Genomic DNA, 24,865 nt, shown 5'->3' with positions numbered 1-24,865 from the left:
TATAATGACCATAATTTTTAAAAACTTTAACAAAAATGTAATACATTCAACCTATACTAATTTTTCATATCTCTCCAACAACTTAGAAATTTTAATTATAAGCACTCAAAATGACAACTCTTTAGACAACTTTTTCTGATTACCGAATCACTATGTACTCATCACAGGACACTTATAAAATACGAAAGGAAAAAAACAGAATTACCCATCATCTTACCAATTATAAATAATTGTAACCATTTAATTTCTTCTATGGGTATTATCTTACATATTAGTAATACTGTTATAATCTGTATTTATTAGACACTTACTTTGAGCTATTTACCTAAGAGCTTTACAAATACTAATTCATCTTACTCTTACAAAAACCCTATGTACATGCATAGGCAAATGTTGCAATTTTTTCAGACATATCGCAAGAGTTTAAGAGGTTAAGAAACATGCCTGAGGTCACAAAGACAAGCGCATGGGCACACTCAGCATTCTAGATCACTGCCCTCTGATCATACAAGTCACCCATGTGCATGTGTGTGTATAGAGAATGCTGTATTCTACTCCACTCTCAAGTATGACATAAAAACTGCAAGTATAATTTTTAGATGGCTATTTAATATAAACAGCATGTAAACATAGCATATGTAATTCATCTTCTGCTGGATCAGATTATTTATGTATACTGTTCAGGATACTGTGACTCATTCAATACAAAAAGCAGAGATAGATAAATGCAAGACTTGCTGGTCAACTTCTAAATTTAAGTTAAAATATATAATTCAACTTACTCTTTTACTGAGACAAATAACTGGCCACATGCTGCAACCTAACGTGCAGCAGCAACAAAGGCAGCCACAAAGGAGCCAACGTACATTAACAGGAAGGTTCTTCTTAAGACAACTGTTAACCCTGTTGATGCTGGCTTTAAATTCTTCAGGAGCTACCTAAAGAAAAAATTCAAGAAAAAACAACACCGTAATATTAATGTCAATAAACATACATCATCAGCATAAATTTTTTCCTAATTTGCTAGAAAAAGACTTTAGTTTTGTATAAACAGCAGCTAAATAATTAACAGACACTCACTTTTCCAGTTAATGAAGAAGGGAATTCTGATTCAAACTTGTTGCTTAGTCCAAATCTATTTTAAGAAGGAGAAAAATGTTATTGCGTGTCATTGCTACACAAAATAGACCATTTAATTTAATCAAGGGACAAGTAAATAGCAACTTCATATACAGAATAACAAAGGAAGTCTGAGACACAAAAATATTGTAATTAGCAATGTATGAAATGCAACAAGCAGTTTTAGCAAATGAATCAAAATTTTTGTATAACAGGCTGAGAATGACTTCTTTGGTATTCTCTTTGGGAGCCAAATAATAAAAGCAACACACTGTTCAATTTTAACCAAATTAAGGTTCTCCAACTAAGTTACAGAAAGCTAAAATCTCTACCAATTTTTAGGTCAAAAGCATTTGTTAATACTCTATAGCAGTAACAAGTCTAAAATGCAAATTGTTTAGTTAGCATTTTCTGAAATCTACACTGCTATTATAGCCAGATAACACTAAAAACACCTGGAACAATGTGGTAGCTGACCTGGTTACCAAAATTTCCAAATATTAAAAACTTTGCTATATAGATCCCCAAAGAAATGAAACCAAGATAGTACATCTTAATATCTTTAAGGGTTTAACTGTCTGCTAAGATCATGAGAATTGATTGGGCACAAGACTATTTCTTTTTTTTTTTTAATTTTTTATTGTTCAATTACAGTTGTCCCCCTTTTCCCTCATTACTCTCCCCTAATCCCCCAGCCCCCTATCAATCCTCCACCCCACCCCCCATTGTCTTCACATAAGTTATTAGGAAAGAATAACATTCTTAGACACATTGGTAATAGCAGATAACTCTGAAAATCAAAATTGAGATTCTTAAATGTGATGACTTTTTGTTGGATCCTGGAGACATCCAGATCCAGTAGATTACTGTCAAGCTAGAATGCAGACCCACTTTTGACAGATTGTATAATTTCCTTTTTCCAAGAGGAGCTGGAAAACCAGATTTCTATGCAATATTTTCTATCTTTAAAACACTACAAAAGTCAGCCCTGGCTGGTGCAGCTCACCGGACTGAGTGCTGACCTGCAAACCAAAGGGTCACTGGTTTGATTCCCAGTCAGGGCACCTGCCTGGGTTGCGAGCCAGGTCCCTGGTGGGGGGCATGCAAGATGCAACCACACACTGATGTTTCCTTCCCTTTCTTTCTTCCTCCTTTCTCCTCTCTCTAAAAATAAAAAATATACACTTAAGAAAATAAAACACTGCAAAAGTCAAATAAAACACTTCTGAGGGGCAGGTTGTTGTTTGTATCATGATGTAGACTTCCCTACCTGTAGATGATGGCATCTGAGACCATTCATCATCTTAAGTACTTTCATACATTATTTAACAGCAACATTGAAATAACATTAATCTATCTTTAAAAGCAACAAATACTATTTACAATAGTATTTGAAAATAGAAAAGATTACAATACAGCTACCTAGGTCCAAGCCCAAGTTCTTTTCACACTAAATATACTCATAAACTGGTAATCATTATTGTTTAATGTACTTCTGGCATTAATGCCATTCTCTTTCTAAGATAGGAAGACAGCTAAATCTATTTTCTGTCTATGTGGGTGCCTCAGGTTCTACTTGAAAAAGCCCCTACAGATAAACTCACCTCCAACCTTAAACGTCTTCCCATGAGGGAAGAGGTGTGAATTGCTTGTGGATAGTTTCCACTGAGGTCTCTAGATAATGTATTTCCTGTTTATCCATTTCCCTTAGGGAAAGTGACATTCGACAAATGTGTGGGTATCTAGCCATCTCAATTATAAATTTCCTTTTCTTCGGTGATCTCCCTTGGTCTGGATGTTTTCTCCTTCAATCAACAGTTTCTATTTCAACCAGGTTTGTTATTGCAATTAATCATCTCCTTCCAACTGGTTTTCAAAATTTTTTAGAAAAGCAACAATCAGATACCTCCAAGTATCCCAGAGAGAAATGTCTTCTTTACATCCCCAGTGATTAAATATTGAAAACAGATTAAATTATTTTATCAAGTACCTATAGTTTGCTAGGTAATATGCTAAAGTAGAAAGAGCAGTCCAGTATGAATTTAAACCCTAATTTCCTTTCTTTTCAGAGCCTGGATACTTCCCTAGTGGGTGACTGGCTGACTATGAAGCGTTGCTCAGGGGGCAGGCACTACAGGCTAAGGGCCCTGCTCTTCCTGGGGGCAGAGATTTTAAGTCAGGCTAGTAGTAATTTTCCAAATAAAGAACTGGTAGTTCCAAGGACATTCTTCGGACCCTCAGTTCCTCCTCAGTAATACATTTCGTTAAACTGTACCTTAGGAACAGAGAGTGATTCCTCCTCTTCCTTCATCTCGCCCCCAAAATAATGTCCCAGAAAAGATTACCAGTAACATGATTTACACTAGATGGGAGTGCTCAGCTTTTCCAGCAACCATTCACTTGGTTTGGTGCCGATGACGTTTCCATTCCCCCCTGCGTGTTCCCCACCGGCTACACAGAAGTATGTGGAAGAAGGGTCAAGAAGATGCTGCTGTTGAAGGCCTTGGAGTCTCCCCAATCCACAGGAGTGAACTCCAACAGCAATTTTGCTTTCCCTTTTAACAATCTCTAAACAAGACTTAATATTCAATTAAGTACCTCATGGCTACAGGCAGAATGGGCAACGATAATCAGGCACCCTTTCCTCATCTCCACTGGGATATGGCACCCTACCGGAGAGGTGTCTACACACGGGGTGTCAGGACTCCCTACTCTTTTAAATCCTTAGGGACCGAGGAGACCTTTTAAGTTTGCGTGGCTTATGTTAACTGACATTTTGGATTAGAAATTAGAACTAAGACATCTAAAACATTTAAAAATTTTGTTCATAAATGAGCCCACTATATGCTAACAAATATAACATTTTTATGCAAAACATCTATTTTTCAACAAACATCTTTAGTGAGGCAAGTATTTTACATTTTCACATATATTTTTAATGTCTAACAATGGAACAGAGGTGGATTCTCACATCTCTTCCTGCCTTCAATCTGTAATATGTTCTTGTTGGTTGACATTTATAAAGAAAATTGGGCTTTGCCAAATATGTAGTTGAAAAATTGTCTACATTTTTCTTTGATACTATACCAAAACTTGCCAAATGCTAGTCTCTTATAGTTCTTTGCAAGGAAGAAACTGAAACTCTACCAATGAACTTTTAATACTCTGCTAAATTAAAATTCATTGACATATCTTTATTTTGAATTAATTTTACCCAGACCTGACTTTGTAACTTCATATATTCATTGGTCGAATGCTGACATACTTCATTTTATGATAAGGAATCATTCATTAATATGATCACTGATCTCATCAGAAAGGTCTTTTAAATTTTGGAAGCTGTCAAGTTCACAGTAGCAGATACAGATTTTCTAAAACTCCAATTTTCCTCTGAGAGCTGGAATTATATTACTGACAACAAATGCTGTAAGTTGTTTTCCTTGAAATGACAGTCTTAATTACAAATAAATAAATAAGGCTGAATGTTAATCAGCACTATACAAACAAAAGAAAAAATGGTTCATTTAATTTGAGCTACCACCTATACCTTAAAAACTAATTTCAAAGCATATTATTTTAATAGATCATTTTTTCTAGCTTTGAGTGTTACTGGTGGACATAAGCAACGGCTATGAATTTAATAGGTATCCTTGGTATATAAAACCAATAAAGGTGGAAGAAGGGAAAATACAGGGGTACGTGGGGAAGGAGAAGTAGAAGAGAGAGATAAAAAAGAAAGTTTGGATTGGCAAAGTGCTACCAACAACTGTTTTATTTATCATTCAGTATCTATTAATTGAATATTTTATACCATTACATGGTATAAAAGAAAGTGTACATGTGGTATATCTACATCTATTTCTATTACCTAAAAGAGCTTTTCTTGGATCATGGTTAAAATACGGCTTCATAACTGATAAAATATATAAACTATTCTCAAAGAATGGCAAACATGACAAAAAGGTAAAATATGTTAAACTTAACCTATTTTGTTCTTACCTATTATTAATACAAGTTTACGAGCCTACTAGTATTTGCAAAAAAAAGAGAAGTCTTTCACATCACAACTATTAAGCACCTTATAGGTAACACTTTGTGATCACAAGGTACTACAGAAAAAGTCTCAGATACCTTTAAATTTTTTTTGAAGAAAGCATGTATAAGGTGAATTTTTACTGTTATATAACTTGAGGTAGTTCTGAAAGTTCATGGAGGATGTGAGATCAAGCAAAAAGGAAAAAGGACTCGTGGACATGCACAACAGTGTGGCGACTGCAGGGGAGGAGGGAGGGGGATAAATAGTAATGAAAAAAATGCAATTAAGAAAAGTGTATGAATATACCTGGCAGAGCTAGGTGCAAATCGTAACCTTACACCTAAACCTAAGTGGCATCTTGAAGCAGGCTTGTTTTCCTCGTACCCTACCTATCGCCAACTCACTGCCTTTTCATCCCAACAATCTACACCCGTAACTCAAAGTGCAGACCACTCTCATCTTCAGAATTAAGAATCTCCTTTTCCTAATAGATCCTTCCCCTTCCCAACCTCTTTTAATCTTCAACTTTAGACCCTTACTCTGTTTATCTGCTACCTAGATACCTTCTTACAAAATCTTTTTCACTTTAACCAAAAAATATGTTAATGACACTTTCCTTATAAATCCTCAATTACAGCTCATTCCCTGAAGTCCAGCATCTAAACTCCATCTCCCATGTTCCCATAATACTTGATTATATTCACTGTTGTACAGTCTTTATCATATCTTATTATAATTATGTTAACAAGTCTAACTTCCTACCCTGATAAACTTATGGGTAGATACAGTATCATAATTATCTTTACATCTCAAATATCTGGCACAATGCCAGATAAACTAAGTATTTACTGAATAAATTAATCAATTTCTGCCAAGAAAGAATGTCTAATGTCACTAATTCCTCACTGCAGTCTTCCACACTACTATTCTCTCTTCCTCTAATACCCATGAGTTCTGATTTTTCCAAGTTCCAATTGTTATGTTTAGCCTTCCAGGTCACTCTCTCTGTATTGGGGGCCCACAAGACCAACCTCACACCTGATGATTGATTAGGAGGATTTAGAGGATTCAGTATACAGTTTTACTCACCGCCAGATTAATGCAAAAGCAGCAAGAGAAAAAGACACATGGGGCAAAGTCCAGAGGAAACGGGAAGCAAGCTTGCAAGGGTCTCTTCGTGAAGACATACAGAATGTGCTTGATTTCTCCAGTAATTAATTTTAACAACACATATACAATGCCATCTACCCAGAAAACTCATTATTCAGTGCCCAAGGCTTTCGTCACATAGCACCCTCTATTTAGCATGTACCAAAATTCCAGACCCCCAGAAGGAAAGCAGGTGTTCAGCATAAACCACACTGTATAGCTGAGGCACAGTGAGCCATTCTTATCAATTCTTAGGAACACTGAGAACCCTCCCAAATTCCAAGTTCCCAGACACCAGCCAAGAGCCAACACTGCAAGCGAGCCTCTCTAAGAACGGACGTCTCAAGCCTGCTGTCAACTCTTTTCTGCACACCTTCACACTCTCTAAGGACACAGACATGGCAGTGTTTCTCTCTACCATGACTTGTCTTCACCCCAATTAGTTCAATAGTCAGCTCCAGAACCTAAGTGATCACTTGACCTCATCTATTCTGAGGAAATTCACCTCAACTTAATTCAGCAGTCCATCCACTGTGAAATAGTCTGGATACTGTCATCACCTGGAACTGTATCACCCTTAAGATTCTAAACTGTAAAATTCCCCTTTCCACTACCATCAACCATTTCGTATCTTCCACCCTTACCAAATTTATTTTTTCATCTCTGGTTGTTTCCTACCGCTTACCACTACTCCCTGCTCTTCCACTCTGCATCAGGAGAGACACTAAGAAACACTCAGAGACACACTGGCTGCTAAGACACTCTTCCTTCCTATCCACCAGAACAACACAGTCAATCATTTTGACCACATTGCAACAAACACCCTTTATTTTCTGTGTCTCTAGAGTGCCTCTTGTCAATCCAATTCAATTGAAATGTTTGCTTCCTTCAATACCCACTGCCTGGAGTTATGACAGAAAAATCACCTATTATAAATATATTATCTAACTTCAGTTAGATTGACATTATACCCATCTTTATTCATTCCTAGTCAGCTCCATTTCCATACTCAATAGTTGCTGCTCCTTTATGTCTTCAACCTTATCCTCACAACCCCCATTTTTTGCAGATTATAGTCTTTCAATCAAACAAGAGGGAGGGAAAAAAAAACAATGAACATAAACCTGTTCTTGGCCTTTTCTCACTTTCATTTTTAGAACTACCTATGTCTTCAGTACCTTTACCATCCTTCTCAATGAAGGCAACCTTCCCAAAGCTAGCCTTTGCGATCACAGTTGCAAATTCTCCAATTTCCTCTGCAACCACGGTAGTCTCCCTCTCTTCTGGCTGCTAAACATAGCCTACAAACCTGCATAAAACTGCCAAGCCTGAGAATCTGAACACCTATTTTCTTCCCCCTCAAATATATGATGGCACCCATCCCTTTTCCTTCCTCACCCAGTGTCCTGAGTCTTCTATATTCACTATCTTTAATCCCACCTCCCATTCATTATTCAAACTACTACCATCCAGGCTTTAATCAACATTTCTTTACTCACGAAACTGCTTTCAACGATGGAAAACAGTTCTTTTCAGCCCGTTTGCCTCCATACACCATGCTTTTTCCTAGCAAAGAGCTTAAGTATCAGAGTGGTGAATGACTTATAGACAGCAAAAAGTTCCTTTGCTATATCTTTTGGTTCTGATAAAGCCTTTTAAAAAAATTCTAGGTCAACCAAAGCAATACTGTCAGATAGTTTTGTAAGACCATCTTATTTTATTAAGTAGACAAGAAAAGCAACATTTCATGTTAGTATTAACTACAAAATGTTACCTTTAATGGTTTTAATGTGACATCAGTTACTTAGTTTTGATACTACTTAGTTCCCTTTGGAAGTTTTTTTTTTCCCCTTAAATTTGGAAGGAGGTGGGGTTTGTTAACAATGAAAATGAGATACACAGTATGTTTTGGCTTAACTTGAGAGCATCATAAATTACTCTTTTTATCCATTATGAACCCTAAAGTTTAGTTTTAAAATCTGGTAAAAATAATTTATGTTTTTCTAAGTCAAAGTACAATTAAAAATTAGCCCTGGACAGTAGTGGAAAGGCCAAGTTTCATCTTATAAAATGATGATTTAATACGCTCAAAAGAAGAGCAATGGGGTAGAAAGGTGAACTCCCTTCAAATCTAGTAGCCTAACATTATTAATACATAAGGCTGGAAGTAGCACTTAATTTCAAAACGTATGATTTGAGGTGGGTGATACTATAATTCAGTTATCTAGAAAGACTGAGTAAAATAAAACAAATATTTTATGTTGAAAAGAAAATCTTAAGATGGAAAATATTATGTACTGTCAGTGAAACTATAAATTATTACAACTATTCCAAAAATCAATTTGACATTAACAATATTTATACCTTTATCAGTAATTTTCTTTTAGAAATTTAGCCTAAAAATAATCTCAAATGTGCCCTGGCTGGTGTGGCTCAGTGGACTGAGAACTGGCCTGTGAACCAAAGTGTTACAGGTTTGATTCCCGGCATAGGGCACATCCCTGGGTTGTGGACAGGTCCCTGGTGGGGAGGGGTGGTTCTGGAGGCAACCACACATTGATGTTTCTCTCCCTCTTTCTCCATCCCTTCCCCTCTCTAAAAATAAATGAATAAAATATTTTAAAATAATCTCAAATATAAATAAAAATATGCATAAACAAGTTCCCCCAAATGATACAGAAATAAAATAACATTATGTGACTATTAAGTAAATTACACTATCTCAGTATAACAGATTATATAATTATTAAAAATGAAATTTGCAAGTAACATGGAAAGTACATATAATATGTTGTTAAGTAAAAAGATAATACAAAGGAGTACATATACCATTATCTTAACTGTAAAGGAAAAAAAGCTTACAAAATGATAGTCTTCAAGGATATAATTTAATAGTATGTAGTCCTTACAAAAATATTCATGGTAATTTTACTTCTAGAAATGCATCCAAAGAAAGTAATTATAGTGGCACAGATATGTTAATGAAGAACTAAGTATTCTGCAGTGCAATTTGGGCAAGGGAGCATTAAAGATACTTCATTTCACCTGTTGTTTCTTAAAATGGGATCTTCTTTCAGCAGATGTAAATAGTTGCTAAGTAAATACTTTAGACATATTTTTATTATACACATTATCACAATTTTTTCCTATCTGAATCTTTTATTTGGTATTCACTAGGTATTACATCGTAAGTAAACAGGGAGTTTTGGATTCACCAATCAACAGTCTTCCTGAATGCATGTCAACCTTTTCTATAGTTCAAGCCCAGTCCTTTTTCACTTCCATTTTTATTTCTTCTGTGTTCCTGTATGCTTCATATTAATGTCTCTTAGAATTCACTAAAGCATTGCTATTTTAAATTAAAATGTATTTAGAGCTCATGGTGAATTCTGCCCTTTTATCCCTGACCCGCAAGAATCTTGACTGTTTCAACATGGTTTGCTCTGTGATTATTTCTTTGCTGCTGAGTTTCAATGCTATTTTTCACACTGAAAGTCTTAAAATGTCCGGCACCTGTATCAAATTAATCATAATCCATCAGTCTAAAAGGATACTACACGACTCAAAACAACGTGCAGTACAGAATAATCTGTTACTCTGAGTGCCTGACTAGCAGCCCCCAACGCTCTGGCAAGTGAGAACCCAAATGGGCTTCTGCTTTAAGAACGGCAGCATAAGGGATGGCAGGGCCCAAAAGCCCTACCCAACTTGGACTTCAACTAATTCAACCTGATACTCTTCCTGAAATACAAAATAAGAGGCCATAGATGGTTACATAAAGTTTAGCTCAAGCCAAGATAAAGTAAAGTCTTAAATAAGTAGCAATCAAGACTAAGCTGAAGCCAATAATAGGCAGCAAATACGAGATAGAGGGAAAAAGCAGTCTGCCAGTTCACACTGCAACAGAAGAAGCTGGAACTAAAAGTAGGTGAGTCACTGTGACAGGCTACTAACCAGGGAGCAAAGGACACATACTGCTGAGAAAAATGACAGAGTAAGGTCATCATCAGTCTCCCTGAAGCCAGCTGCACAATGGCAAAGCTTCCTGTCTTCCTTAGTATCCACCCATAGTTACAATAAATTTCCACTCCTGAAGGCTCCATTGGTGGTTCTGTTGTTTGAAATCTCATAGAGCCTAATATATCACACTTTTTAAGAACCCATAATGACACGGGCCTACGAACCAAACAACTGTGGTTCAATTCCCAGTCAGGGCACATGCCTGGGTTGCAGGCCAGTTCCCAGCAGGGGACACAAGAGAGGCAACCATACATTGATATTTCTCTCCCTCTCTCCTTCCCTCCCCCTCTAAAGATAAATAAATAAAATCTTTAAAAAAAAGAACTCATAATGATATTGGCATATATTCCCAATATGATAAATGAAAAGGGTTGAATATAAAATACTGCATAAGTATGGTCTCGGTTATTTTAATAAAAATATTTACATACACAGAAAGAAAATCAAAAAGTTAAGCCATCAAAATGTTAACCCTAACCAATACACTTATGGGTGATACTTCATTCTTTACATTTTAATGTTTTCTAAAATTGCTACAATAACATATGTTACTGTTGTAAACTAAAGATTTCTAGAAAAAAATTTAATATGGTCCAGGAATAAGAAGCATATTAAATGACAATCAACTCTTGGTGATTACATGTTTTATTTTCTGCTTCACTGGAAAAAAGTACCACTTCCAAAATTTTTTAAAGATTTTATTTATTTATTTTTAGAAAGAGGAGAATGGAGGGAGAAAGATAGGAAGAGAATCATCAATGTGTGAGAGATACATTAATCAGCTGCCTCTCACACACCCCAGCTAGGGGACCTGGCCTGCAACACACCCTGACTGGGATCAAACTGACGACCTTTTGGTTCACAGGTTGGCACTCAATCCACTGAGCCACACCAGCCAGAGCTACTTCCAAATTTTTAAACAATCTTTATGTACGTCATTGTAATTAGAAAAAAGATTAAACTTAAATAAAAAAAAGATAATTAAAGGGGTTTTCTTTTTATTTGTAGCTTGGATCAAGGAAATAACATATAGGAATAATTTATAGGTAAGATAAAGGAAACAATAACTGGCAATTAACATGTCTAGATTTCAAGATAATTCTACTAGTTTTAAAGTATATTTGAGAGTACTTTTACGGACTTTTGAGGTTTGTTTAAATATATATTACATATAATGTAAAGAATGTAGAAGCTAAAGAGAAAAGTCCTGACCAGTGTGGCTCAGTTGGCTGGGCGTCATCCCGCAAGCAAAAGTGCCCACAAAAAGCAACCAATTTATGTTTCCCACATTGATGTTCTCTCCCTTCCCCCCTCTCTAAAACTTAATAAATAAAATATTTTTACTTTATTTTATTTTATTTATTTTTTTAAAGAATTTATTTATTTATCTTTAGAGGGGAAGAGAAGGAGAGAAATATCAATGTATGGTTGCCTCTTGTGAGTCCCCTGCTAGGAACTGGCCTGCAACCTAGGTATGTGCCCTGACTGGGAATCAAACCACAATCATGTGGTTCGCAGGCCCGCGCTCAATCCACTGAGCTACACCAGCCAGTGCTTAAATAAAATATTTTTAAAAGAAAATTAAAGAGGAAAAATTCTAATTCCACAATATTACAATCTCCTAATCTGAGAGCTAGAAAGGTCCTTGGTCCAAACATTTCATTTTACAGATGAAGAAATTGATGCATAAGAGGCAAGTAACTTGGGTCTCATACCTAATGCACGTGCAGGATGAAGGCTACATATGGCCTTACTCTCGAGTCCAAGCCCAGGGCAATTTCTACTACAGAACAACACCTCTAATAACTTTCTCTGTAAGCACAGGAAGTGTTCATCTTTTTGAACTAGAAACTTCATAAACTGAGAGAATATTTGAGAAATGAAGGGAAAATTTTTTCCATCAAATCATAAAATTAAAACTAATACATAACAAATGTTATGTATTCTCATATGGATCTAGGAAAAAATGTTTTGACCTTTCACATTTGTACCTAAAATCCCAAAATACATAGGATGTTGCTATAAATGCTTGTGTTGATGAATAACAAATACCACATAAGTTTGTTGCTTTTGGTTCCTATATTTTTAAAAGAAGCAATTAAGCAAAGATATTCTGGAGCCAGACTTCCTGGAATGTAATCTTGTCACTGCCATCTACTAGACATGTCACTTTGAGCATAACTGAAGTTATCTTTTCTGAGCCTCAGTTTCCCAATTTATACACCAGGGATAATAACTGGTGTAACTCATTAAATGAGTTGATATATATAAAACCCCAACAGTGAATGGCATAAACCCTATATATTGTAACTTCTTTTATTATAAAACAACATAAATGTTTGCTGTGTTCTTATCATGGTTATTATCCTTCTAATAAAGTGGGCAATACTATCAATTAATATCCAATAGGGATAACCTGACAAATTAGAGAATGTCTAGATTTCAATGACCTCATGAATACCGTCTTCAAACAGCTTAGCAAATGTAACAGCCAATGATCAAATTGGCTAATGATAACTGCCAAGAGTTTCCCAACTCTCTGCCACACTCTTCAAGGGGGTGGTACTAAGGAAACAAGCACACAAAGAGGTGCCGGGTTCAGGAAGGCCAGGCAATATTAAAGAGTTTGTAGCTTACACGGACCAGCAATTTGGGTCAGGAATCCAGGCAGCTGAGACAAAGGCTGAAAAGCACAAAGCAGTGACTGTGGTAGAGAGGGAAGAGTGCACCAGGGAGAGAGAGAATGCTGAATTCTAACCGCGGTTCAGTATCAACTAGGTGTGTTATCTTAGGAAAGGAAATCTCCCTCCTGGGGTTGTTTGCCTCAGGGAAGACAACTGGCCTCTCAGGTCTTACATGGCCCAAAGGCCAAGTACCATGCCACAGTTTAAAAAAAAAATTAGCAAGGTTTACTGAATTCACAGGGTTCAGATTTTATAGGTGGGACAGCTGCTATAAAACAGGAGAAAAGTTTTAAAACTTTATTCTTGTCAAAAAAGTTTGTTTTTCTCTTTGCTAGAAAAGGTAGTCAAAAGTTGGAGCCCTTTATCAAGTCTGGCACATCTCACATTCTGACAGTAGAAGCGCTATGAAAAAAAAAGCACAAAATAAGGAGTAGGTAACTGAGTTTTAATTTTAAATAGCAAGAAGGGTAAGACTCATTAAGAATACCGTATTTTGCTGGGTACAATGAACACCCATGTTTTTTGTTTGTTTGTTTTAATTTTAAGATTTTATTTTATTTATTTATCTTTAGAGAGGAAGGGAAGGAGAGGAGAGAAATAGCAATGTATGGTTGCTTCTTGTGAGTCCCCTGCTGGGAGCTGGCCTGCAACCCAGGAATGTGCCCTGACTGGGAATCCAACCACGATCATGTGGTTCGCAGGCCCGCGCTCAATCCACTGAGCTATATCAGCCAGGGCCACACCCATGTTTTATTACTAATTCCCATGTATAATGTGTATCCTTATTTTTCCCTCAAAAATTTAGGCGAAAAAAAAAGTGTACGTTATACATGGCAAAATATGGTCATTGTGAAAGATCTGTAGAAGGTGAAGAAACTAGCCATCGGGATATCTGGTGGGAATATTCCAGAAGTAGAAGCAGCCAGCGCAAAATCCTGAAGCTAGACATGTACCTGGACTAATTCAGGGAACAGAAGAGAGGCTAGTGTAGTCAGAGTTTGGTAAACACATGACGGAATAACAGAGAAGAAGTCAGAGAAGCGACAATGGGCGAGATCAGTTAGTTAGGCTCTTATAGGCAGCTAAAAGGAACTTTAACTCTGGGGGGGGGGGGCGGCGGTTGGGAAGACACGATCTGATTTGTATTTTAAAAGGATCACTGTGGCAGATATATTATAAAGGTTGAGAAAAAGTAGAAGCAGGGAGAAGGAAAGTATTAAGGGTGAGCCCAAAATAGCCAATGACAACTCACACCAGCAGTGGAGATGGTAAATAGTGGTTGAATTTTGAATGTATTTTCAAAATAGAGCCAACACATTAATTTCTTGACAGACTGTACGCAGTGAACGGAAAGAGAGGACATGAAAGATGTGTTAAATATGTTTTAATCTGAGCATGCGGGACGCCACGTCTGCCACCAACTGCGGATGGGAAGGCTACGCCTGAAGCTGATCGGAGGAAGATTGTGTATTCAGCTGTGGATATTCTGGATTCTGAGACATTCAACCTCCACAAATCCAGAGACTCACAAAATTTTATCTTCCCACAGGTATGAATAGGTATGACAAGACCTATGAACATATTTACTAGAAATTTCAGATTCACACTGAACACATAGCTTTACCGGTAGTAACAGCACATACTTCCTAATGCTGAACTATGAGCTCAATGGAATCAGTTTTGTAGCTATTTTAGGAGATGAAGTTATAACTCCTGAATTAATCATTTTAATGCATAAAAACCATACTTTAAATAAATCTCACTGCCTTAATTTGAATATCAATGTAGCTCAAGGAGGAAAGGCTAGAACTGAAAGTATATTATGTTTACCCAGACTATACAGAACCCTGGAGCTAGGGACATATTTATATTAGTCTCAGAACAAGCCTAAAAATGTTAACTGTGTGACCAAATTCTCAAACGTTTGAGTTCATCTGGCTCTGTGAAAGTACAATCTCATTCATAAACTAGTGAAATCAAAGACTTAAATTATTTAAATCATGTAGTATATTCATACTATCATAAACCTCATCACCATACACAGTTCTACATATAATATACTAGCATTAGATTTATTAATATTAATTATTAAGATATTTCCAAGTGTCAATAGATGATTACATATGTTGTTAAACAGTGAAGTTATATAAATATTAAACAATGAAGTTATATAAATGTAAATGCTGATCTGATTAAACTTCATAGTACTTACTTCTGATGATACGGGGATTCAACTAATCCGACTCAACTACTTTGTTTTTATTTTATTTTTCAAATACAGTTGACACTGAATATTTTATATTAGTTTCAGGTATATAGCATAAAATAGTTAGACAATTATATAATTTACAAAGTGATCCCCCCGATAGATCAAGTACCCACCTGGCACCACACAGAGTTATTACATACAGTATTACTGTATAGATTCCGTAGGCCAGGGGTGTCACACTCATTTTCACCGGGGGCCACATCAGCCTCGAGGCTGCCTTCAAAGGGCTGGATGTCATTTTAGGACTGTGTAAATGAGACTACTCCTTACAGTTAAGTGAGAGCTTGGTGCTGCCGCAGGGTAGAAACAAGGTGCTGGCCTGGATACAACAAGGTAGAGGGCTGGATTCGGCCTGCAGGCCTTGTGTTTGCCACCTATGCCCTATGCTGTACTTTACATCCGTGTGATGACTTCGTAACTACCAAGCTTTATTTCTTACTCCTTTCACTTTTTCCACCCAGGCACCCAACCCCCTTCCCTCTGGCAAATATCAGCTTGTTTTCTACATTTATGAGTCTGTTTAATCAAATGGTATTTGTCTTACTCTGACTTACTTCACTTAGTATAATACCCTACAGGTCCATCCATGTTGTCACAAATAGAAAGATTTTGTTCTTTTTATGGCTGAGTAATATTCCATTGTACATATGAACAACTTTTTCATCCACTAGCCTACTAATGGGCATTTGGGCCAAGTCAACTACTTTAAATTTACCTGTACCACACTAAAACAAAATATTTGTGTATCTAATTTATATATATTTTAGAATATGCTTCAAATTCATATAAATCTCATAAGCAATATGATGATAAATTATATTCATTTGAGAAATAACATACAGTTAAACTGGTTTATAGTACGACTACCAAACACATCAATTTCAAGTAACATTTATAACCGAATAATTTAGAAAGGGCAAAGAAAGGCTGAGTACACAGGACTCCTTCACTGGACTAAACAAGGACTCTGCTGAAACCACAATGCAGGATCAAAGAGAACAAGGAGTTCTTGAAGGACACATGTATATACATGCTCGTCAAATTAAACACACACACATTCACTTATCAACAAAAAACGACAGGTTACCTTCTTCTCTTTCTATCTAATTCACCGCTTTCTATCTAATTCATCACCAAAGCCCAACCAACACTACTTAATTTCATATGGCAGGGTGAAAAAAAGCTTAAGGAAAAAATCAGTTCTTCCTGGATTTTGTGAGGAAATTTTAACCCTGGTGTACACGATTCAGTTTTAAGCTTAAAGATGTAAAAACAAAACAAAACAAAACCCACAACCTTTTCCTCAAATCTAATGAACAGATCACTGTCAAACAACATGCACCTTGTAGCTAACAGATGCCACTTTACAAAGGTCCTTACCCAAAATCTGCGATGCTGTGGGAAAGCCCCGCCGCACCGCCAGCACAGGTGGCTGCTCGGGCACTCGGCGCCGGGGCAGAACAGGAAGTGCAGGTGTGCCATCGAGGCAGTTTTCAGTCAACAGTAAGGGCAGCCAGCGTGCTCTGACCTCACCCTCCACAAAGCCAAAACAAAAACAAAAATAAAACAAACAAAAAAACCCAGTACCTTAAGGAATGAGATAGCAAAAGTGGCCATGGCTGTGTTTTCCACACCTCCTAGAGGAGTTGTGAAATCTCATGGCTTTACAGCCAAAGCTGTACTACCTCCATCATGTAAAGACCACCACCCTAGACCTGGCCACCATCATCTCATCCAGACTGTTCCGACAGCCCCCTAACTACTCTCCCCAGTTTCAGTCTAAATCCCTATAGCGTTTTCTGAGCCTACCAACCTCATTTCAAGGTAGGATCTATTCCCTTTGTTCACTATATTCTAGCCACAGCACAGAAATTGCCTTTTCAGTTTCTCGGGCAGGCCAACCTTGTTCTGCTGTCCTCCAGGAGTCTTTCCTCCTTTCTAAAAGTGACCCCCTCAGAGAAGTTCTCCCTAACCACGTTTTTTTCAATCACAGCACTCTACTGGACTCCTTCACAGCAATCTTCTGACATAGTTTATCTGTTAGGTGTAAGCGCCACAAGAGTAGAGGAACTATGTGTGTTTCATCCGTAATTATATACCCAGAGCCCCACGTTATACCTACCATAAAACTTAATGGTTATTTGTTAAACTACTTATCTGAAAACATCAACAAGACAGCCAATAATGAAGGATTAAGTAAAAAGTACTCTGAGGAAACAAACACTTTAAAACCCAAGTATTAAAATTCAAACATCTAAATCCAGCATTCAGAATCAACCTTGCTTTATACATAGTTCTAATAAGGTCAGCTGTCTCCTTTCCAACCTAAAGCTGATGAATTAGCTAGAAAGAAAAGAAGGTAAACAGAAAGCAAAAACCTGCACGTGTAAAATTCAAAAGAAAGTAACATTTAGAGAAGATCCTCAAGCCCCCAAATACCTTAAGAACATCACGGTGTACCAACCTAATAATATCTGCTTTTGATTAAATGTTTCCTACACTCAATCAGTTAACTCTGATTTATGCTCAAAATCTTGTTTTAAAGCAGGAAACTATATGTCATCTTTTGTCCCGATTTCCAAGAAAACAGTAAAGATTAACCAAAAAATACGCATGAAGGGATAAACATCAAAGTAAGTGATAATAATTTGCTTAGTGCCTACTATATGGGTCCAGATTATTACACAAATTCTTTCTGATTTTCACACCTAATGTCTGAGGTAGACATTTTTTGCAGATGAAAACACTGAAGTTCAGAAAAGCCAATAATTACAGTTAAGTATCTGAGCACTGAAACCAATCTACTTGACATCAAGTACCACAGTCTTCCCACTGGACCACCCATTGCTTTCCCACTTTGTCTGACATGAGAATCACCTAAGCTCTTGCTAATAAGAAAAATTCCTACACTCTTTGCCTCAAGATTCTGACTGAAGATGTCTGGGATAAGAACCTAAAAGGTATATTTTTTTAAACACCCTAGTGATTCATAATTAGGCTGGTTTCAGAAACCTTACACTGGGATTAAGCTAGACTGCATGAACATGAAAACCCTGGTGTAAGACCTGATTTTATAAATTGATTCTAAAACAAATAATGAAAAGTCACCAAAAAATCTTATACAGAAGATACTAGAGAATATCTAAGAACATCTGTTACTACAATTAAAGTTTAATTTTATTGAGAATCAAATCTTAGTTTCATAGGTTAGAAAGCTAAACCAAACACAGACCCAGAGTCTTAAGACACCCTTCTGGATAGATAATTGATTTGATCTCCTGGCCTGTAAGCTGTTTGGAATATAAACTCAAGTTGAAATTCAAGAGCAGCTCTCAAATTAAAAATATTATTCTTTGGAGTAATATTATTTAGAGGAGTGGTTTTTTATTAATAGCAGCATTTGGTTATTTATTACCATAATTATTGACATAATTTACTATTTAGTCCCTGTATTCCACTTAGCTAGGCACATCAGATTTTAACTACTGGTCAATTTCACATCCGTGGGTAGCCAGGAATCCAACACTGAACAGATTCCATTGAATGTCATGCAAATTTCAAATTCAAATACTGAGCAAAATTTTGAAACTACAATTGATTACTGTATCTCATTTCTTCAAGAAAGTTTACCCACTGAGAAGTTTTAGTAGTTGGTCCCATAAAATGTTTAGCATTTTCTCTTTGTATTATCAAAGGTATATTCAAAACTATATTATAAATCAAACTAATTACCTTTCATATTGTAAGAACTAAGAAATATTCTAAGAAAATAAAGTCTATCTTAATTTGACAATTTCCTCACAATTACCAACTTAAAAAAAAAGAGGAGCCATTTATCTTTGAGTGTGATTTTATAAGAGTTCTAATGTAAAACACTGTTTGCCTTCATTAGGAAGCACAGAAAGGGGAGAAACAGTTAAGGTCCAAAGATGTACAGAATCATCTATTTATTTAGAGAACATTTCAGGACCTATAATATTCAAGACAGCATATTAAGTAGTGGAGAAATAAAGACCACTAAGTACAATCCCTGACCTCAAACAACTTTCAGCCTTGTGGAGAAAAACAAGTAATATCTTCAAAAATCTTAAAATGAAAGGTTATTATTTAAAAATCAAATATGCCTTATATAGTATGCTGGCTGGGGGAAAGAAGGTGGGAGTTACAAGGCTAAAATTGTTTAACTGAAGTGATTGTTATCTGGGTAAATCTCGTTCAGGTCTCTTGTTGCTGCTACCCATTGCGTCTACTGACAGTCTTGAAATACTGATACACTTCAAGACAGACAATTTTTTACTGACTCTACCAACAGAAAGTTCAATAAATACTAAGGTGTTCTTGGGATATCTCCTATTCAAAGATCCCATTGTACTCCAAAGTAGTTTCCAAATTTTTTAACTCTCAAGTCACATTTCTAAACCTTTCAATTTTCCACAGCACATCTGAGATGAAGAGAGAGATGTCCCACAGCCATTGATAAAAACAGGTGAAGGATGAGGAATGATTTGTGGCAATGGTAGGAAAATTATACCTCAGAGGTAAGGACATGGTAATTTAGTGAAATTACAAGAGAATAACATTTAGAGACAAACCTCAGTAAAATAACACGGCTCTGTAAAGGGCTTAGGTCTAGGGCTAATGTCTAGAAATCAAACCCTAGAAAAGCTCCAAGCCCGATTCTAACATAGAGGGTCATGAAGCGAAAAGGAGCAGTGTCAGGTACAACTGTGGATTAGCTAGGAAGTACTGGCCCAAGACTAGTTTAAAATTCTAATTTTTAGATTAACACATCCTTTATCATCATGAAAAATCAAAGTCTTCAACAAATGATCACTACACTATGTACAAATTTATTTTAAGGGGTAAAGAACTCCATCATTTAAAAATATTAACCTATCTGCCCATACTACCTAATAAGTTAATTGCTTTTTTCCTCATCTTCATTACATGAGAAATATGACCCCCACCACACACATACGCACACATACACACAGAAACAGGAAACTTACTTTAGGTGAAGCATGTGTAATTATATGTACATGTAACTTCATGTACAAGTAATAATTATATGTACATATAATTTTAAAGTAAACCTTTCAAATTACATGTAAATATTATAAAATAACAGGAACTTATCACTTCCCTCTCTTCCTTCAAATGCGATTTTGTCAAAATGTTTCCGCACAAAATGTCTTCCTATTTGAGCTGCCATACTGCTCCATATTACTACATGCAACTTTAACAAGAAAATTATTATACTCATCCAAGGAATGTTGAGAGAGAATACTGATCATGATATAATTACAAAGTGTGAGTATGATTTGGGGTCAGTATGGGAAATAGTCAGCCCTGGCTGGAGTGGACTGAGTGCCGGCCTGGGACCCAAAGGGGTCTCCAGATCAGTTCCCAGCCAGGGCACACGCCTGGGTTGCGGGCTGGGTTCCCAGTAGGGGGCGCTCAGGAGGCAGCCATGCATTGATGTTTCTCTCCCTCTCTTCTTCCCTTCCCCTCTAACAATAAATTCAAAAATCTTTAAAAAAAATAAAATATTTATAGTAAAAACCACATTGAAGTAGACTGTTTAGGCAAATTACACATTTTATATCCTTATGTCCCAAAAATCTGATTATGTTCTAAAATTAACCAAGACCTGCCTGTGTAGTACAGAATGGAAAGTAATTTAGTTTTTCACATCACTATAATAACATACCAAATCATTTACTCTGAGAATACAGTGACTTCTAAAATAAAATGCCATAATACAATATATTGAAGTTGGGGGGAAAGAATAGAAATATTCAGCTATAAAGGTTTACTCAAAAGTGAAACCTCTGAAAAACACACATGGACTTTCCAACTAATCAGGATTACAGTAGATTCAGAAACACTATCACTAACTTTCAAACTGGTAAGAAAAGATTGCTCCTTAGTTTTTACAGAAGGGGGAAGGAGCAGTAGCAATGACAAGTTTAACCAGTCTTACTACAACTGTTTTAACAGCTCTTCCCATTTATAGTTAAAGGCAAGAAAAATAAACATGCTGAACAGTTACAGTAATCCTTAAGCACTAATTTCAAAAACCTTTACAGGTACTATCTGGGCGACCCACTGGCATAGTGTGCTTGTGAATTATGCAAGACAGAGTCAGGCAAAAAAACGTTTTGTATTACTATTACTATACTTACCTATATCACCACAAAACAGGCTTAGGTTCTCAATGCAGAAATATTCTTAATAATGCTCATCAAAATACTTCACATAATATAACCTCATGAAATGTTTAGAAATGGAGAAATAAGACTAAAGTGAATCACTGTTAGGTTTGAAAATGGCAGTTCAGATTTCTTAGTACTGTGCTTTATACTTTTGCTTCTCAAAATGGATCAATGTATGTGTGGAGGATAATTAATAAAGGTTAATATTTATTGAGCACAGTACCACACAATGTGATGAATTATTTGCGAGTACTGTCTCATTTAATCCTCAACAATCTTAAAAATTAGGGCCTATAACTATCCCTAGCTTAACTAAAGAGGCATAGATAAATAATTTACCCAAGAATTGGCAGACTGTAGATTTCAATCAAGAACTTAAAACCACAGTAACAGGAAAGAAAGGGAGGGAAGTGGTTGAGGGAAGTCACAGAAATACAAACTCCCAAGGTAGAACGGAATACTGTTTACCAGTGGCATACAGTCCCTTCTTAAATTAACCTGAAATAGTGATTTGCAATCCCACACACAAAAATTCACTGGTGGAACTTTAAAAAAACAAAAACAAAAACTACCCTTGCGTGGGGCCCTCACTCTGATACACAGCTTTCAACTAGCCTGACCTGGGGCAATATCAGGATTTTTTAAAATCTCCCTAGGTGATTCTAATAGGTAAGATTGAGACCTAGTAGTTCTCCCTCACCTTGTTCGCCTCTCTAAGTAGCCAACTACAATCAAATTAACTGATCACCTATTTGATTCCGAACACTATGCCTACTATATTTTCCATTCACCCAATGAAGTGCTTAACTTCTCTTTTCCTTAAAAAGAGACAACAGCCCCAGCTGGGTAGCTTAGTTGGTTAGAACATCATCTCAATACACCAAGGTTGTATTGCATACATAAGCGGAACAACAAATCTTTGTCTGTTTCTCTCTCTACCTCCCCCAAAATCAATAAGTAAAAAAAAAATTAAAAGAGAAACATTACAACTATAGCGGCACCTTTTTAAATAACAAAATTCTGCCAGCTTTTTTTTTTTGACAGGAGTAATGTAGGGGGAAGATGGGCAGGGAGCATAAAAAAGTCTAAAAATCCATTTTTTAAGCACCCACATGCTCCTTAGGTATAAAACAATGTAAAAATGTCAAGCTAAAAATTAAATGGCTGATTATGAGACTAAAAAAGTTTTGTGAAATATATTCAAGAGAGATTTAATATCCATGATAGTTAGTTATAATTCTTAATTCTGCTGGCAATGACAATTAAAACACTAAGTAACTGTTATTCTGGTGATAAATTCCATTGTCTCTTCATCGGCGCTGTGAGAGATTATGCAGTGTTTTTACCCTATTAAATCACCTGAATACAAACTAACAAGGGCTAAAGAAATTGAAGCACTATATAAGCATACCCAAACAGCAACACGGCTAGTCATATCATGTACTAACAAATGCAAGGATTTTGCTGACAATCTCATACAAGAAGTCCTACTGTTTCACTAAAAGTTATTCATTGCACATTCCAGTCACCCTATCCTGAAATATAATGAAGTGTTAGTCTCAGATTTGCTAGCCCTTTTATTTTACTAAAAATCTGAAGGGCGGAGATATCTGACAAGCACAGAAGCCTGATGTACAATTTGAACAACAGATCTAAAAGAAAAAGAAAAAAGTATAAATAGTTCCAAGTTGTATAAAACTCTGGACTTCTCAGTAAAACATTACAAAAATTCCTGCTTCCGGACAGCTCATTTATTTGGTTCAAATCTTCACATTCCTTTATTACTCATGACCATTGGGAAAGCTCTCATTACTTTACTGTCTGAATAATATCAGACTTTCAAATGTTGCTAATCAGACTTACAAGAACCCTTATTAATGAAGAAATCATCCCAGAGTTCATGCCCAAAAGAGGGACTTACATTATTGCGAACTCTCAGTAACCTGAACAGTAGGTCCATCACACAGTTTAAAAAAATATATTTGTACACATATATCCTTCTGTATATCTTAAGTATACGTTCATCTGTACATTTTCACCATACACACTTACGGGAACTTGCATCAGTTCTGCAGAAACTGACTCTGCAGGAAACTGGGAAGACCTGTGCATCTAGGTGAAATACACAGACACTACGACAGTGAACCACTAGTTACCGATTGTCAATGGGGTCTCATGCGGCCCAGCTCTAGCCTCTAAGCCATATGTCAGTAGGCTCAAAGGCCAAGACGAGGAGAGAACCAAAGAGTAACTGGATGAAAAACAAGGGGGAGGGACCTCATTAATATGTACTTCCACCCCGAAGCTCAAGGGGTGTCCCAAAGGACTGACCCTAAAGAAAAACCTTCCCTTCTGGGATCCGTCACATCGCCCCAGGCCTGTAGGGCCTGCTACAAGAGGTGTTGGGGAGGAAGGTCCCCACTTCGGAGGAGGAAACAAACGAAAATAAAGCAAGTCCTCACTTCCTGGTCGTCTCCTTTCCCTTAGGCCCCGGGCACAAGACGGACACCGGGAAAATGGGGCTCCCGAGGAGTAACGCGCCCCCCCCCACCCCGGTCCCCAGCCCTGCACCTCCCGTCCTCGTCCTCCCCCTCCTCCGGGCCTTACACGGTGACATGCCCAGAGCCTCGGACCACCACCGGGTCTGGCGAGTACTTGAGCAGCTGCTCCTCCAGGGCCCGCTCCTCGTCCTCCTCCTCCTCATAGATCTCGTCGAAATCCGCCATCCTGAACCTCCGAAACCCCTGCCCGAAAGGCCCTGGCTCCAGGGACTGCGGCGGAGAGATAGGCGGCGAGGCGACGGAGGCTGAGCAGAGTCGCAGTCGCGGGCTCAGAGGCCCCGGAGTTGGCTCTTGGCTGTCTCCGCGCAGGCTACAGAGGAGACGGGATCTCGGCCCTCGCCGACGCCGCCATTACCGTCAGCAGTAACAACAACACACTGTCAACATCCGCCCAAGGGCCAACACCTCCACCAGCACCGCCGCCGCTGCCGCAGCAGCAACTCGGGCAACCACAGCAACAGTCAGAGCCACTCGCAGCGGGAGCAGCCGGCTACGGCATCGCGAGACTTCCCGGGAGTGCGGGCGGGTGTGTGGATGCGTGGGCGCGCGGACGTGAGGCCTCGCGCGCTCCCAGGCCGCCCTCTTCCTCCTCTTCACCCGCCTCGGGAGCGCGCTCCCGGGCGCGGCCCCCCGCGCGCAGCAAATGGGTCGCAGACCGTCCAGGGGATAACCCTGACTCGGCGAACAGAGCTCGGAGTGTCCAGTGGGGCACACATTTCAGCAAAGTAGTCTCTAACCAAGACAATTAAAAATGAAAATCCAGGTGGCAAAAGAGGACGTATTGTGCGTCTGTTTGGCAGCTTAACAATTGA

General features: G+C 37.5%; 1 protein-coding gene across 2 annotated transcripts in view; it reads right to left on the bottom strand.

The window, feature by feature from the left end:
- The window catches only part of CHIC2 (cysteine rich hydrophobic domain 2), a 52,561-nt gene extending 27,954 nt beyond the window's left edge, over nt 1-24,607 (bottom strand). The window contains exons 1-3 of one of the 2 annotated variants that reach the window (XM_037034227.1): nt 24,100-24,607; nt 1,081-1,135; nt 867-938 (exon numbers count right to left, since the gene is read on the bottom strand). In XM_037034227.1, the coding sequence (XP_036890122.1) occupies nt 867-938; nt 1,081-1,135; nt 24,100-24,218 (246 nt within the window). In that variant the 5' untranslated portion in view covers nt 24,219-24,607. Of the gene's footprint in view, nt 1-782; nt 939-1,080; nt 1,136-24,099 lie in introns of both variants that reach the window. The other variant, XM_037034226.1, reaches the window with a different exon arrangement.
- Nucleotides 24,608-24,865: the final 258 nt, after the last annotated feature.

This window comes from Sturnira hondurensis, unplaced genomic scaffold, assembly GCF_014824575.4.
Source record: "Sturnira hondurensis isolate 20B ecotype Veracruz unplaced genomic scaffold, ASM1482457v3 Scaffold0022017, whole genome shotgun sequence".
Taxonomy (NCBI): Eukaryota; Metazoa; Chordata; class Mammalia; order Chiroptera; family Phyllostomidae; genus Sturnira; species Sturnira hondurensis.
The sequence above is the reverse complement of the archived record's forward strand: the minus strand, read 5'-3'. Positions and strand labels throughout refer to the sequence as shown.